General features: G+C 35.1%; 3 protein-coding genes across 14 annotated transcripts; all 3 read left to right on the top strand.

The window, feature by feature from the left end:
• The first annotated feature begins 231 nt into the window (after positions 1-231).
• LOC147569970 (CASP-like protein 1) lies at positions 232-1,352 on the top strand. Its single transcript, XM_086656546.1, has 3 exons — positions 232-580; positions 742-868; positions 947-1,352. The coding sequence occupies exons 1-3, from the start codon at positions 306-308 to the stop codon at positions 1,166-1,168; spliced, it is 624 nt and encodes a 207-aa protein (XP_086512672.1). The 5' UTR covers positions 232-305; the 3' UTR covers positions 1,169-1,352.
• A 5,564-nt stretch (positions 1,353-6,916) lies between these two features.
• On the top strand, positions 6,917-8,362 carry LOC147569969 (CASP-like protein 1D1). The gene is made up of 3 exons (XM_086656545.1): positions 6,917-7,253; positions 7,644-7,767; positions 7,928-8,362. Exons 1-3 carry the CDS (start codon positions 6,985-6,987, stop codon positions 8,147-8,149), a joined length of 615 nt encoding a protein of 204 aa, XP_086512671.1. The 5' UTR covers positions 6,917-6,984; the 3' UTR covers positions 8,150-8,362.
• A 3,557-nt stretch (positions 8,363-11,919) lies between these two features.
• Positions 11,920-17,600, top strand: LOC147569968 (phytyl ester synthase 1, chloroplastic-like). Of its 12 annotated transcripts, none has more exons than XM_086656533.1 (14): positions 11,920-12,320; positions 12,575-12,935; positions 13,266-13,317; positions 13,468-13,523; positions 13,635-13,793; positions 13,917-14,021; positions 14,139-14,245; positions 14,426-14,547; positions 14,843-14,951; positions 15,226-15,359; positions 15,455-15,824; positions 16,186-16,299; positions 16,781-16,866; positions 16,981-17,600. In XM_086656533.1, exons 2-14 carry the CDS (start codon positions 12,842-12,844, stop codon positions 17,279-17,281), a joined length of 1,809 nt encoding a protein of 602 aa, XP_086512659.1. In that variant the 5' UTR covers positions 11,920-12,320; positions 12,575-12,841; the 3' UTR covers positions 17,282-17,600. The 12 variants fall into 12 exon arrangements, with proteins under 12 accessions (XP_086512659.1, XP_086512660.1, XP_086512662.1 ...); XM_086656534.1 differs by having other exon boundaries at positions 12,058-12,320; positions 12,678-12,935; XM_086656536.1 differs by having other exon boundaries at positions 12,065-12,320; positions 12,678-12,935; positions 14,843-14,912.
• The last annotated feature ends 170 nt before the right edge of the window (positions 17,601-17,770 follow it).

Below are 17,770 nucleotides of genomic sequence, written 5' to 3'. Positions count from 1 at the left end.
TTAATTGCCCTAGTCAATGCAGTCATGTACAAAGAAAGATACTAGTTTTGTTTAATTAAGGAGGACAATGAAGACAATTAGTTCTTAAATCTTAATCTCCCAATCTTAAATTTGAATACTCTCCCACTCTTATGTCATGACAATACATAATTCAATTTTAAATACATAGATAGCCTATAATAGCTTCACATCCTTTCTTTCTTCAAACTATATAAAAAAGACATTTTCATTAACTCTTTCTCACTCCAAAAATCACAATTCCTCCCCCTAAATTTTGAAGTGCAAAACTAATTAGTTGAAGAAATATGTCTTCGACCGAAAATGTTGTTGAGAAAGAGGTAAAAGAAACCGATGAAGTGGAAACTGGAAATGAAACAACCACAACTGCAACCATGACGAGGGCCGGCCCTGTTAACAAATATTTTGGTACAAGTTTGTCTATTAGAAAATTATTGTATACAACAACCCTTGTTGCTGCAATTGTTGTTGTTACTAGTAAGCAAACTGAGCTTATTTTGACGCCTTTTTCGTCATCTCGAGTGCCCCGAGCAGCAAAATATAATCACTCCCCTGGTCTAGTGTAAGTTATTGGAGTTTTACTATTATTATTTTTATTTCGTTCTAAAATGATTTAATGAATACCTCAAACATATTGGGTTAATATTGTCGGAGTTTTAGTAGAGCTAGAACATCAGAGATAGATTTTCGGATCATCAAACCGTTTTTTTTTTATGTGTGCAGATATTTCTCAGTGACTCTTTGGATCGTGATGAGCTACAGTATCCTTTCACTCATAAGGGCCATGACACATGGTGGGGAGCGCGTCCCATCAAAACATTTCTTGATCAGTATCATATTTTCTGATTTGGTATGCAAAAATTTCCTCAAAATCAAGTAAAGAGATTTTGATTTGATACTAATAATTACATTTTTATTTGTTGAGCAGATAATATTAGGACTTTTAGCTTCGGCTATGGGTGCGGGTGGTGGTGTTGCATATATAGGTTACAAGGGAAATTCACATGTTGGATGGGTAAAGATCTGTCATGTCTACGATAAATTTTGTAGACATATTGCAGCTTCGCTTGGTCTATCATTATTTGCCTCAGTTCTCCTTATCATTCTCATAAAGCGCTCTGTTTACTCTCTTTATAAACAAATCCCTTGATCTGATATAAAAGTTATATGTAACTAAATTCCTTTAGGTCTTGATAAGTGTATTGTGATCATAGCAATGTTGCAAATTATGTGTGTAGACTAGTTCTTGATTATGGGTGTAAGATTGTATTGTGAGTTAAGACTGTACTATTCAGATAAAATTAATAAGATTAAAAGTCATCTTTCTCTTCAAATAATTGCGAGTACAACTTGTTTTTCGTAATAATATGGTAAAAAAGATATGAATGGAACAATGATATTAGCCGATCGCGAGATATTGGATCTCGATTTCAATTTTTTAATGAATGAATGAAAGATGCCACTCTCTATTAATAAAATTATTATTCAGTTTTTAATAGGCTTATGATAGTCATATAATTTTGACATTAACTCAACTAATTAGTCTGATCTTTCTATCTATCTAATTCAATTATCCAAGAAAAACTGGTTTTGAATTCAATCCTGATTTTTCTACCCAACTAACCATTTCAGAGTATTAGGGAGGCCACACACTTAATTAGTTCTTCAAAAAGCATAATCCACCTTTCCACATTTGAATACTTTCCCAATCTTTTGGTCATCATAACAAGCAATCCATTTAAATAAACCCCCTCATCCCTAATGTCCAATTAGGGATACTCCTTTTTTAATTGGATATTAGAGATACTCCTTTTTTGTACTTAAAAGTACAAAACTACACTCATCTCTTATTGTTTCTTGTTTTTCTTCGATATTTTATACCTCTTCGATGTTATGTTTATCAACTTATTTTCGTTTCTTATAGTTTTTTTTTTCTTAACAATTTTTTTTATTTTACTAACAAAATTTATCGAAAATTTAAAATTGATAAATCACAACAAATGGAAATTGAGATTACGAATCGAACAAAAAATAAAAAAGTTCAAATGAAATTACTCAATGAACTTGCAAATGAAATTGTAAAATTCTTAGAACGAGCGAAATTAGAGTGTTATGTTAGTCGTGAATTTACAAACTAGATAGAAAAATTCACGAGAAGACCAAAGTTAGAGTGTTATGTCGGTCGTAATGATATGAAAGGGAAGAAAATAAAATACAATATGTCGGTCGTAGTGATATGAAAGAGAAGAAAATAAAATACAATATGTCGGTCGTTGTGATTTATCAATTCTAAATTTTCGATAAATGTTGTTGGTAAATTAAAAAAGATATATAAGAGAAAAAAAATTTATGAGAAATGAAAATAAGTTGATATGCATAACATCGAAGAGGTATAAGATATCGAAGAAAAAAAGAAATAATAAGAATAAGGGTAGTTTTGTACTTTTAAGTACAAAAAAGGGGGTATCCCTAATATCTAATTAAAAAAGGGGTATCCCTAATTGAACATTAGGGATGAGGGGTATCACTAAATACCCTTTAAATAAACAGGTAATGATACAACCACACAAAGGTGAGAACGAGGGCGGAGCCAGGATTTAGATTCAGTCATGGCTAGCCTAAAATTCCTATACAAAAAATTACTTCAGACTTGTAAGTATTCGCGAAAGTTATAATCTAGAGGCTTCTTGTGGTGAATATTATCGATTTATGTAACATCGTTGTCACATATAATTTAATTACCTAAACCAAACTTGGATGATTTTGACTATGTCGTCCAAGACGCATCTAGGCGAGCAAGGCAGGTCGAGTCTGTGAAAACTTAAGATAAGAGCATCTCCAATGCAACACTCAATCTTAGAAACTCTGAGTGCCACCTAGGATTTTTAGAGTTTTTTCCTAAAACTCCTCTCTAAGAGCATTTCCAATGCAACACTCAATCTTAGAAACTTCGAGTGCCACTTAGGATTTTTAGAATTTTTTCTTAAAAACCATCTCCAATGCAACACTCTATTTGGATCTCTAAGATGACGTGTCGAGGGTGGAATAGAGATATCTCAAGAGGACAGTCTAGAAATAGAGTGTCCTCTTGAGATATCTCTAATTGTCCACCTCATCAATATTTGATTTTCAACCAATAGAAATCGAGTCTTCTATATTTTCTAAAATAACTAATTATTTATTTACAAAAATAACTATGACACATAAGTAAATAAGATAAGTTTCGAGTTTTACATTGGAGACACAAAAAAATTGAGGTTCTCTATTGACGCCACCTAGGAGTGAGAATCTCAATTGGAACTTGACACATAGGATGAATAGAGATTTTTTTGAGTTTTGCATTGGAGATGCTCTAATGCAACACTCTATTTGGATCTCTAAGATGACGTGTCGAGGGTGGAATAGAGATATCTCAAGAGGACACTCTTTTTCTAGAGTGTCCTCTTGAGATATCTCTAATTGTCCAACTCATCAATATTTGATTTTCAACCAATAGAAATCGAGTCTTCTATATTTTCTAAAATAACTAATTATTTATTGACAAAAATAACTATGCCACATAAGTAAAAAAGATAAGTTTAGAGTTTTGCATTAGAGACAAAACAAAAATTGAGGATCTCTATTAAGGACACCTAGAAGTGAGAATCTCAATTGGAACTTGACACATCAGATGAATAGAGATTTTTATGAGTTTTGCATTGGAGATGCTCTAATTAAACCAGAAAACTGAGAAAATGTAATTTCATTAGAGAAATCAGATTGTCCAAATTACATTTTTATTTGAAAATTAATTACGGACAAATGATTCTGATCTGCAAAAAAACAAAAAAAGAAGATGATTTAACGTAGATCTGAAAAAATATACAATGAACATTGGAAGGAGAAATAACATACTAAAATTGAACAAATCATTAAATAAGAAATAAACATCAAAGATCTTAAAGAATTATGAAAGTTTTAGAGAAAGAAAATATAAATCTTCCATTCGAAGCTAGTTAAGATGGAAACAGATCTTATGTAGTCGGATCACAAATGTAATATGTTCAATAATAGAGCATCGTAATCTGATAATGGGAAAAAAAAGAATCATCATTAGATCTTAACAATGGTGTTAATACAAAACTGAAAATTTTAAACCTTATAAAAGATGAATGATTTTCGAGCAATCTAATGAAGATGAAAGAAAAGTTATGAGATTAATGGAGGTTTCACAACTAGCTTCGAGTTTAAGAGAGAGAAAATAAAAAAAAAAATCCGTTACAGAATATAATAAGGCCAGCGCTTTGGGGAAAGCTAAATAGTTTCCGGGGTGTGAAGACTTGGTCAAAAATTGGTCAATTTTGTTTGACAATTTTATTTAGGGGGAAAGCAAAATACTTCTCCACCTCAGCTCTCTCTCTCCACCTCACCTCACTCTCTCTCCACCTCACCTCACTCTCTCTCCACCTCACCTCACTCTCTCTCCACCTCACCTCACTCTCTCTCCACCTCACCTCTATCTTCTCCGATTGACAATTTTGTTTGAAGAACAGACCGATCTGGTCTGTTGAAGAACAGACCGGAACTCCGGCGAAGGGAAACCCCTTCGCCGGAGTTTCTAGAGAGAGAGAGAGAGTGAAATTTTTTTTTTTTTTCTTCCTGGTCGCCGGCCGGAAAATTTTCCCCTTAAAATTTATTTCCCCTTAAAATTGAGGTGAGGTGGAGTGTTTTTTTTTATTTCCCCTTAAAATTTATTTCCCCGGAAAATCTCTAAAATTCTACATATTCCCTTTAAAATTTCACACCCCGGAAACTATTTAGCTTTCCCCAAAGCGCTTGCCTATAATAAAGTTAAGATTACTTTGAATAGAAATGTGATTGGAGAGAGAATGAGGGAGATAAAAAAGGAAAAGAGATATGCTACCATTTTTATGGTTAATCGGTTACATTAGATAAGGAAGGTTATATTCGGTATTAAGAAAGATTAAGTATTATAGAGATTTGTGATTTCTCTCTAGATGAAACCAAATGGACTAGATATCCATTTATATTATTATTTTGGTTTTGAAAACCTTTATAGGATTACACAGGACTATATCTCCTATTACGACCCGTTTTTTGTGCTATAAACTCAAAAATTCTTAAAGATATGACGAGAAGCTTAGAAAAATTAAGAAATAATTTCCTGTACATAATAAACTAGGCGTAAAGTAGGAACAAGTCATAATTAATTAGCTCTCGATTTATGGCTTAGAAAACTAATTTGAAATCAATATTTCTTTTTTCTTTTTATTTGTTGAGTAGAAAATATTAGGACTTATAGCTTCAGCTATGGGAACAGGTGGTGGCGTCGCATATATAGGTTACAAGGGAAATTTACATGTCGGATGGGTAAAGATTTGTCATATCTACGATAAATTTTGTAGACATATTGCAGCTTCGCTTGGGTTATCGTTATTTGCCTCAGTTCTCCTTATCATTCTCATAAAGCGTTTTGTTTACTCTCTTTATCGACAAATCCCTTGATCTTATATAAAAATTACTGTGATCAATACCAATGTTGCAAATTATGTGTTAGTGCTTGATAATGGGTGTGAGATTGTACTTTAGATCCGATTGATAAGATTAAAAGTCATCTTTCTCTTCAAATAATTGCGAGTAGAACTTGTTTTTCATAATAATATTTTAAAAAGTATATGAATGGAACATAAGGTGCTATCATGTATTGTGACGCCCCAAGTGTTAGCAGTTGTCGATATTGTTCCCGACCGCTTTAGACACTTCACACAGGTATGGGATTTTATTCTTGACGAAGGCTCCACAAGCCCCCCAAAAGGTCTTGACACTTATCAAGCTTGAGGCGTTCACCTACAACCCGGGCTCCGGACACTCTCGTGATGTGGGACTATCACAATCCCCCACCCTCAGCGAAAAGACGTAATCGACTCTGATACCGCTTGTGACGCCCAAGTCTTAGCAGTTGTCGACATTGTCCCCGCTTTAGACACCTCACTCAAGTACGGAGTTTTGTTCTTGGTGAAGGCTCCACAGGCTCCCTAAAAGGCTTCGACACTAACCAAGCTTGAGCGTCCACCTATAGCCCAGGCTACTCTCGTGAGCGATGTGGGACTATCACATGTATCACTAAAATTATCAATGGTGACGACATTGGATCTTGATTTCAAATTTTTAATGAATGAAAGACAGATTCCACTCTCTATTAATAAAATTAATATTCAATTTATAGTAAGCTTAAGATAGTCATATAATTTTGACATTTTATTTATAAGTGGATAAGGGTCAAGCTCAAGCTGGTTTCTTCAACAAAAAAAAAAAAAAAAAAAAAAGCTCAAGCTGGTTAGTGTGATCTTTCTATCTATCTAATTCAATTATCCAAGGAAAAACTAGCTGATTTTGAATTCAATCCTGATTATCTACCCAACTAACCTAATCAGTTCAGGGTATTAGGGAGGTGACACACTTGATTAATTCTTCAAAAAGCATAATCCCCCTTTCCACATTTGAATGCTTTTCCAATCTTTTGGTCATGATAATACACAATCCATTTAAATAAATAGGTACTGATACAACTACTGAAAGGTGAAACCGATTTATGAGTGAAAACGATATCAACGTTTAAGATATTCTCGTGATCTGATACACAAATTTATAAACAATTGACTCTAAAATCAGAGTAGTTGATTTCAGGTTCTCTCTAGAATCGATTTTGACGCTAATGCCCTGACATTTTCGTAAATAAATAGCTAGCGTGTATACATATCTAAATGACATTTCTGGCCTAATTTCCCATCTTTCTTTTTTTTTTTGTTAAGAGGCCTAATTTCCCATCTTTATCTTCTTTTCTCACCCCTCTATATATAAGTAGGACATTTTAATTAACTCTTCCTTCCTAAAAGACTTGGGTTATTAAAATTCCTTTCTCCCCCTAATCCTTTGGTGTAAATTAATTAACTATTTTAAGCAAGTATGTCGTCGACGGAAGATGTTATAAAAGAATCCCATAAGGTGGAAGACGGATGTAACACAAACACAACTCGAACTACTACCACCAACACGACCCGCCCTAGTAACAAATGTTTAATCGTAAGTTTAGTTCTAAGGGGATTATTGTTCGCATCAACTCTTTCAGCTGCAATTGTTGTCGTTACTAGTAAGCAAACGGAACTTATCTTGACGCCTTTTTCGTCCGTCCCGCTCCTCCGACCAGCAAAATACAATGACTCTCCCGGTTTAGTGTAAGTCACTTACGCTTTAGTAATTTTAATGTTCTTATATATTCAAAATTAGCAAAGATGTTTGTATTATTGTCTATTTAAGTTGTTCTACTTTCACTTTCATAACTAGTTTTCTCCCTGTAAAGGAAAAAAAACTGTAATATAATATTAACCCACTCGGCCACTCCGAAGATTTATTTAACTCAGAACATATGTGCATGAAAATTGGGCTGAATTTTCAAGATATGGGAAATTAATTTTCGTACTTATACTACAAACGAGTCCAATTGCAAATACATACTTCAATATTTCAAGCATATTTAGCGGTGAATTAATTAATTATTTCTTGTTCGATTAAAATGAATCTAGTATTCTAGTTATATAATCATCGCAATTTTTTTTTGGGTGTAGATATTTTGTAGTGGCTCTTTGGACCGTGGCAGGTTATAGTATTGTTTCAATCGTAAATACCATTCTTGGTTTGAAGAGATGTCCTTCAAAATATTTACTGACCAGTATCATATTTTTTGATGCGGTACGTTATAATCCAAAAACTAAGAGAATGGTTTCATTTTCATTTTATTTGGAAAATAACATCTATTTTTCTTTTTATTGTATTATTTGAGTCTTAATTAAACTTCTGTTTTGTAAAACTGAATACAAAATTCTTAATTATTTGTTTATTTCTTGAGCAGATAATATTAGGAATTATAGCTTCGGCTACTGGTACAGGTGGGAGTGTTGCATATATCGGTTACAAAGGAAATTCACATGTCGGATGGAGAAAGGTGTGTCATGTTTACGATAAATTTTGTAAACATATTGCAGTTGCGCTTGGATTGTCTCTGTTAGCTTCAATTCTCCTTCTAATCCTCATAAAACTTTCAATTATCTCTATCTATAAGCAAATCCATTAATAGCTCTAGTTCTATACGATATTTATCTAAACTTGTATCATGATCTAGCTATCTTGCAAAAAAAAAAAAAAATTGGGCTTTTCTTGTGGTTTAGTTTGTATTTCGTTTGTAATAAAGTTTGTGTGTGTCATTATTTGTAAATTAGATTGTAATTAAGCTTCATGTGTGAAAAATTTGTACTGCAGTGAAGCCTGCAATAATTGGATTGTAGCATGTGCCTTTCTACTCTATTTAATTTCATTGCATCAACTCCATAAAATTTTTTAAGTCGGTGTTTTGGAAAAATAAGAAAAAATTTCGAGTAATAAAACATCAAATGGTGGAAAACTAGAAATCTTCGTAGTAAAAATAGTTTATCACATATTGTTCTTTCTAAGTTTTACAAGATCTTGTGGATGATTGACATGAGTTGATTTGGGTCTACTTTTTTTTAGATAGACGATTTAAATTCAAATACCGAGAAAAGATACGTAATCGTTAGCAAAAAGTCGATACATCTATACCTAATCCTAAAGGACTTTAGGAATATCAACATTTAAATATTGTGTAATTGGTAAATCAATATATACATATAGCTGTACCATCATAAGTTGTTTTAAAAGCAAGATGGTTGAAATATGGATTTCGAGCAAACTCTGATTTCAAATGATTAAAAGACACCATAAAAATAGCTATAAGAGGAGCCTTTCCTTTTCTCCACTAGGGAGTTGAAAAGAACGTCACAACAACCAGGGACGGAACCAGGATTACAGTAAAAGGGGGGCCACTTTAATACGAATTTGGTTGTTTTGTTTGACAATTTATTTACATTTTATACTTATACTTCGTTTATAAAAAATGATCTTTGTGTACATATAATTCGAAATAAGAGTACTACCATCGGTTAAAATTATGATTTTTTTTAACATCATTTTACTTTCATCACTTGAGACCGTCTTCTAAATAGAGATTTCTGAGACTAAACTTTTACTAAATAAGTCTCAATTTATTTTTATAGTCCAATCCATGTGAGTGGTGGTCTCTCTTAAACTCTATAAAAATAAAACATAAAATTGGACAATATGTGTGAGGTTTTTGATACAATAAATTGTATGTTTTTTAAATTCAAGTTCCAGAAAATTTGATGGTTTTATATAGCATTAGTCTTAAAAAGTAAGACTACATTGTAAAAATCATGTAGGCACAAGGGATTGAACCCGGGTTGCTCAAGTCATAAACAAAGGGTACTGCCATAAAGTCTACAAGTTTTTGGTGTTACATTTTATGTACTCTCTGAATTAATAATTGCAAACCTTGTGAATCAAAGTTACAACAACAGTCAATACGGCTAGGTCGAGGGGGGCCATGGCCCCCTTCGGCCTAGCTGTAGTTCCGCCCCTGACAACAACCACTCCAAAAACCCCCCAAACACAACAAAGAGTTTTGAGTTTACCCTTTCTCTGTAATTCATATTAAGAAATCATCATTTTTGAATTGCAATGAAAAAAGGACACAATATTATTATGAAAGAGCCCTTATTTGGAATTCTAGAAAAAAAAATGTTAATGAGTTGCTATCCTGTTCAGAAAGGAAATAAGTTGTACGCCTAGATTTTAATGTTTTTTACCACGTATCTCAGTAACTCATCAATTGTTTTTTCTTTCCGGTCACTTTTTCATTCCATATGGCGTATTCGTTTTCATCAAAAAATACCTCCACTTCCAGAGATTGAGATACATATATTCACAGTATTAGTGACATTCCCTATAGTCATGGTCAAGTGTCACCTTCCCATTCGCGACACGTCGTAGAGTCTCTCCGTCATTCCAGGCGGCTTACCGCTTACAAAACACTAGGAAGGAATAAAAACCTATGATCCCGTCAACCAGAAATCTAAAGTTTTCAACATTAGTAACCACATAATTCCATCAACTATTTCTTCTTTCTCACTGGAGATCGAAGGTTCCATACTTTCGTAACCATATAACCTCATCAACCGTCACTTAAAAATCAAGTTTATGATAGTTTAAAGTTAAAGTTACAGGTGTAAGTTGTGTGATAGGGGTGGGAATGTGGGAATCGGTCCGGGTTGGTTGATATCGGGATCTAACTTCATCGGATCGGTCGACTCAGACATAGAAAGTTGGTGACCACCCAATTCTAAAGGCACCAAGCCAAAAGGCTGTTAGCATCCATCTCTATTAGCACCAGGCTCAACTGCTCATTTCTCTGTTAGCACCGTTCAACTATGTAGGCACCAGTCAAAGCCAACTTAACCCTAACACCTCCATCCGTTTATCACAAAATCAAACAAAATCTATCAGACGGACTGAACCAGTCCGAGCATTAAGAGGACCAAACGGATCAGTTGATCCGGGACTTAAGAGGACCAAACGGATCAGCTGATCCGGGACCTAGGAGGACCAAACGGATCATCTGATCCGGGACCTAGGAGGACCAAACGGATCAGCTGATCCGGGACCTAAGAGGGCCAAACGGATCAGCTGATCCGGGGCTTGAAAAACATCCTAATCCTCACTCTCTTTCTCGTAAACTCGATCATGACCAGCTCCTCTGCTACTTCTCGCAAGGTTTTCTTCATCTTTCTCTCTCTAAAAACCCTTATTCTCATCTCTCTCTCCCTCTCTCTCTACCTTTCTGAATCTTGCAATCTTTCTTCTACATTTACAAAGGGGGTATAGAAGAGATGAAGATGAACATGAGAAGGAAGAGGAGAGAAAATGAGTTTATTTTGTGGATGAAATTTGGTGAAGAAGGAAGAAGAGAGTAGACCCATTCTTTTCAATTTTGTGTATTTACTAACAGGAATAGAAAGTATTTAAGAAAAAATGAAATTTTTTTTTACTTACACTATCTAGATGAGCACACATGATTTTTGTTTTGAAAAAAAATGAATTGGTATTCTTTTTATTTTGGAAGAAAGATGGAAGAAGCAAATGAAGGTGAATGTCACCCACATTAAAAACTGGTGCTTATAGAGAACTCGGGTAAATGGCTATTGACCCGAGTCAATAAAATTTCCGGATGCTAACAGCCTTTTGGCCCGGTGCCTTTAGAAGCACCCCCACCTATTTATTCGGGCGATTTCGGACGGTCACTTTCAAGAGTTGTTTGTCCATTGACCGTCCAAGACCGTTTATTTTATCGGGCCAGTCAGACATCGGACGGTCTCGGTTCGGGCTTTCCAATAACAATTTACAGAAACTTGTAATTTCATTTTTATTCGTGTGAAGCAACCCTCAAATAACTAATATGAACCGAATCAGTAAGTATGAATGATACCAGTAAGTAACTAAGTATGAATCGAACCAGTAATGACTAAAGATTCCGAAAAAAACATAACAAAAAATTATACAGACCTTCGTAGTACGATGCTCAAAGCAAAACTTCGAATGAATTGAGAGTTTCAGAGAGAGAACGATATAAATAGAGAGGGAAGAGAACTAAGATGATCAGAGATTTTGTTCTAGATGGAGAAATCAAATAGAGAATGAAGAGTCTCAAGACTTGTAGTCGACAACCGTTCAGGTTAGGAATTTAGTGTTACTTACTTGGATCTTGGAAGAAAATAGAGGAAAAGAGAATTAGGGATACTTAGGGAGTATTTATAAAGAGTTGGGTTTTGAGGTCAATTTGGTCTTCTACATCCAACGATCATCATAAGTCTATAAAATCCGACGGTCTATAACTTCTGAAAATGAGGATAGATTTATTTGGTCACTAGTACCGGTTGGGTATTTAGTCACTAAAACCGGTTGGGTGTTTGGACGGGCCATATTGGTTGGTCGGTTAGAGGGCGGTTAGACGATATAAAATTTTGACCGTGACCGTCCGCCAATTCTTTCGAGTCGGTCAGACACTGAACTTTTTGACCATCGGGTGCTTATGTGTACCTTTTGTATCGGTCAAGCGGATGGGTAGCTGTCTTCCGGATCTTTATCTTCACATGTCATCTAGCTTTTTTTTTTTTTGGTCCGAATCAAATCAGCCAATGATATTTCCCGCCAAACCACTCCTCTCTCTCTCAGTCACTTTGTTCTTTTCAAATTCTTGTTCAAATATCAGAACCACCAAAATCCTTCCTATAATAGTTTACAATCTTACTAATTTTTCTGGCATTCAACTAACCACTTTTTGGATGATCTTTTAGGGTTTCCGTTTTCGTTATCAGGTACCAACTAATTGGATGCTCATCTCTTTTTGAATTTAGGGTTCTTACTGTAACTTATTATAAGGTACTTGTTATTGTTGAACTATAGCAGTAATATTTCCCCTTTAAAAGCTTGTGATTCTTGTAATGTGTTCTAACAAAAAAGTATCCGCTCTCTCAGCTGATCCTGTAGAAATAAGGGCTGAAACTTAATACCTTGATTACTTGCAGAACTCATGGCATCTAGAATAACATTGTTTTCTTCTGGTTTACAGATTTTACCTTCTTTTCCTTTGATTTCTCAATCTAAACTTCGGGTTAGAGTTAGAGTTCGATTTCGTGCCCTAGCGACAGATAATTCGATTCCATTGTCATCAGAATTAGGTAGAGAGAAGGAGAGAAATGGGTCAGTCCATACTGGCTCAAGAGACAAGGAGAAGAAGAGTAGAAATTTGAGTGAAAATGCAGAAAAGTTGGAAGTGTTGTGGGATGATGGGTATGGGAGTAAAAGTGTGAATGATTACTTTGATAGAGCGAAAGATATGATTAAGCCTGATGGTGGCCCTCCTAGGTGGTTTTGTCCTGTTGAATGCGGGAACCCAATCAAAGGCTCTCCTATTCTTCTTTTCTTGCCTGGTAATTGCTTACACTTACTTGAATTGCTTCTTCTTTTGTCAATCCCTAATGTTACTTTCATTGTTTTTCATGAACTTCAAAACCTGATTTAAAATTAGTATGTATGTCATTTATTTGGTAAGCATGAGATTTTGGCATTTCGTTTCTCTATCTATGGAGTTAGATCTTAAATCAAGTCTCTATTCAAATGCAAGAGTTTTCAGCTATAAAGTATGTCTCTATCTATGCGAGTTGATTTTTTCAACTGACTTGTTAATGTCTGTTGGAAGTAGTGGTTGTGCAAATTTAGTAATAGTATTGCATGATTTTCGCGTTAATTGGTTCTGGCAGGAGTGGATGGTGTTGGGTTGGGACTCATTTTGCACCATAAAGCTTTGGGGAAGTAAGTTGCACAAATCATATCTTTGCCTAAGAGTGGCGAAGCAAGAATGAATAAATGCAAATGCATAACACCCAAGATATGGGGTAAAATGGTGTGGCCCTATAAAGGCATGGATAGTGTTTTGAACTTCATCTGTTTTTATGAATACAGGGTTTTTGAAGTTAGGTGCTTACATATTCCTGTTAATGATCGGACACCCTTCGAAGGTTTTTCAATATTTATCCTCCTTTTTCCGAAAAACTTTCATACTTGATAGCTGATTATATAAACATTTTACGTGTTCCATCTTAATGATGATGTGATTATTTTGTTTTAAGGATTGCTGAGAATCGTTGAAAATACTGTGATGCACGAACATGCTTTGTATCCAAGTAGACCAATTTATTTAGTTGGTGATTCCTTGGGAGGATGCCTAGCACTTGCTGTCGCTGCTCGTAACCCTAATATTGATCTAATACTGATATTATCAAATCCTGGTTAGTGTGCAAAAATTCACTATTAATCTCCAATAAGTTTTGAGGATGTCCATTTTTGATGCTAGAACTTGTCATTCTAAGTTCCATGTTGTCTTAACGACGTTTCTTTACCATTTTATTTAGCAACATCATTTGGCAAGTCACGATGGCAGCCTTTGCTCCCTATCTTGGAAGCTTTGCCTGCTGACATCCATACAACAGTTTCTAGTTTTCTTAGCTTTATTATGGGTACATATTCCTCATTGAAATCATTAAATAACATTCTTATGTTCAGCACAAGTTAGATGTAGCTTGTTGCTGAAGCAATTGTTTGGAAAATAATTAGAATTTTCTTTACTACTTCAGGGGACCCATTGAAGATGGCGCTTGTCAATATTGAAAATGGGCTTCCTCCCGCACTAACACTTGAAAAATTGTTAGGAAACCTAACTGCATTACTACCACGTCTTTCAGTAAGGATGACTTCCATGTGATGTGTTTCTCACGCACACACACACACACTCACGCACACTCACTCACGCACACTCACGCACACTCACGCACACATTGAATGTCTTCTAAAGATTTTACTGAGTATCAACAACTTAATTCCTTTTTTATGGTTCATAATTGAAGTACACTCCTCGCAACAGGGCATCTCTGATATCATACCTAAGGGGACTCTTTTGTGGAAAATAAAGTTGCTTAGTTCCGCCGCTTCTTTTAGTACTTCTCGTTTACATGCTGTCAAAGCTGAAGTACTAGTGCTAGCCAGGTGCTTATCTTAAGCTTTAATATGTACACTGCCTTTTACTGCCATGAGGTCCGTGACTTTGTACTGACGTACCGTCACTATTTTTTCCTTCTAAGTTCAAGCATGTGGGTTTTCTATTACACTTGCTAGATCAGGAAATCCTCTTTGTTGTTCTAGTTCTTTATACCATCATGTTGTGTTGGTATTTTATAGTTATGTTCTTAGGGACGTCGAATACTTGCATATATATCTTCTTTCAGAAACAGAACTTTATTTTATGAAGAGTTCTTGCTTCAATAGTCTAATTGCATTTCAGTGGAAAGGATAATATGCTACCAAGCGGAGATGAAGCTCGGCGACTTTGGACTTCATTAGAGAATTGCAAGGTTCGCTATTTTAAAAATAACGGGCATACTCTTCTATTGGTACGTGAAAAGACTTCTTTTCCCTTTGAGTTTAAGTTCTGCTCTTGGTAGACTAATTTGGTCTGCTGGGTTCAATCCAAGCCTGAAACTGTCGTAGTTGTGATCAGCTTGTTAATACAAGCTGTCATCTTTAAGGCCATGCATTTTTAGTGAAACTATTCAACCGTTACTCCATTTTGATATTGTACCAATAGAAAGAACTTATAGTTTCCTTGTAGTGAATAATCCCAGATTATGGAACTTCATTCTAAATTGCCGGTGTGTCATGGTGCAGGAAGCCGATCTTAATATATTATCTGTTATAAAAGCTACACATTTGTATCGTCATTCTAAGCGACACGATTACATATTAGATTATGTTCCGCCTAGTATGTCAGAATACAAAAAAGTGCTAGTCCAAGGGTTTGCGTAAGTAATTACCATATTAAACAGTGAATTTTCCAAACAATCTGTGTTTTAGTTACTTAACTAAATGTGATCTATAACCAAGATACTTATCACAGATTGCAGCGCCTAGCTACTAGTCCAGTAATGTTTTCTACATTAGGAGATGGCAAGATAGTGAGGGGTCTGGCTGGAGTACCTTGTAAAGGTCCTACATTATTAGTAGGCTATCACATCTTGATGGCGATGGAGCTTCCTGCACTTATCGAAGAATTCTTGAAGGAGAAAAAAGTTATTGTTCGAGGTATTGCCCATCCATGGATGTTTTCTCCCACGAATGAAACCCCATCAAAGGAGTTATCCTGGAGTGATGAAACGAGCCTGTTTGGCGCAGTACCTGTCTCAGGAAGCTACTTTTATAGACTGATGTCAACTAACTCAATTGTTCTTTTATTTCCAGGTGGTGCGCGTGAGGCTCTTCATCGCAAGGTAAATAATATATTTTAACTCACTTCCAAATTTAATTGGTTATGTTTTTCGTTATCTTTAGTTTGGAGTTTCTTATCTTTCATCAAATTGGTTTTCCGTATATGCTTCATTGTCATTTACTAGTGGAATGTAATAAAGTTGTATGACTTAGGTACTAAGGAGTAAGTACATTGCGTACTTAACATGAACATCGTACGGGTAGTGGTTTCTGACTCCGGTACGAGGTGTTAGATATAGCAATAAAAATCTCAAACGGGGGACGGATGTGAACATATGCGAACAATTTAACGATTGAAAGCGCTTTTGTTTATGAAATAAGTTTCAATTTCTAATTAAGTGTGTTTCTTTTCATGATTATCAGGGTGAAGAATACAAGTGTTTCTGGCCCGAAAAACCTGAATTTGTGAGAATGGCAGCTGAATTTGGGGCAACAATTATTCCTTTTGGAACTGTTGGAGAAGATGATATAGTACAAGTAAGATATACTTGCATATTGTTACAACATTTTGAAAAGCATAGAAGAAATAACAGAAGTAATCATTCAAAGAGAAAAACACAAGAGATGAAAAAACCTACTCCACAGTGAAAATGGCAGATGATTTTACCATGTGTGAAGAACAAGATTACAGAGCTTTCGTACGAGCTTTTTCTCGACCACCCTAATACTATGCACTTCCTTTGCATCCCAAAAGATGAAAAAACTGAACATCCCCTTTCCCCCAGCATACATTGATATTCACCCTCATGAGAGTAGGGAAACACAGATTAAATGGATGGGGTTTGAGATCGACCCACATTTAAGACAGTTCTTCGACACATATCTTGAATTTTCCCTCCCTCTTGAATTCTCATATTGGTCCCCGTCTTTCGTCTAATTTAGTCTTGAAACGCTTTTGTTCCCTCCCAACATATCCTTCATTTACTGAATATCTTCAAATGGTTAATATTGTTTGCAGTATGTTCTCGATTATAATGATCAAATGAACATCCCTGTGCTGAGAGAGTACTTGATAGAACAAAATAAACAAACTACAAAATTAAGGTATTTTTTTTTGCCATTTCCCAAGTTCTTTTAGTTTAGTTAGTGAAAGGAATAGTTCTCTTTATGTCCTTTATCAAGCTATAATTGTGACTGTGTTCTGCTTGTGGTTTATAGAACTGATGCAATAGGAGAGGTTGCAAACCAGAAAGAGTTCTGTCCAGGTGTTTTACCAAAGCTACCAGGCCGCTTTTACTACCTCTTCGGGAAACCGATCGAAACAAAGGGAAAGAAAGAAGAACTCAAAGATAAAGTCGGTGCAAACACCATGTACTTGCAGATCAAATCTGAGGTAGAAAACATAATGGCGTATCTGCTAGAGAAGAGAGAAAAAGACCCATATAGAGGTTTGATACAAAGGACTATTTATAAGGCCATTCAATCTCCCATAAATCAAGTCCCAACCTTCGAACCTTAGCTCTGTACTTACTGGCTTGAGGAAACATTTATGAGTCCAAACTATGGCACATCCCTCTTATAATTGGTCTGCAGGAGGTGTCGAGTTGGTTGCTCATATGGTGTGCCCTGTTAACAATAAATACAAGCATATAGGCTTGTTGCACCTTGATGTGTTGAGATTCACCAATTGAGTAGTCGAGAAATTAATCCGTTCTGTTATAATTAGCAAAAATATATGTAACTTTATGTGCTTAATTTGCATTTGCTATCCATATAAAGGCAGTGATATACTGGTCTTCTTAAATATATATGAAAAGTATTTAAGTTGGATTCCTTAAGACATAATCATTTTCAGGTAAGTAACCTTACTTCTGAAAGAAAAAAAAATCATTTAAAAATAACGGGCGATTCTGTTGGTATAACTTCTAAGCTTATATATAGCAAATTTCGTTCTTAGGGTAGCATAAGTTGTTCTAAAAGAATAATATGTAAGATGCTTGCTGTATTA

This window comes from Eschscholzia californica, unplaced genomic scaffold (assembly GCF_041429995.1).
Source record: "Eschscholzia californica isolate CP2 unplaced genomic scaffold, dmEscCali1.0.p SCAF_1, whole genome shotgun sequence".
NCBI lineage: Eukaryota > Viridiplantae > Streptophyta > Magnoliopsida > Ranunculales > Papaveraceae > Eschscholzia > Eschscholzia californica.
This window is presented reverse-complemented; position numbering and strand designations above follow the sequence as displayed.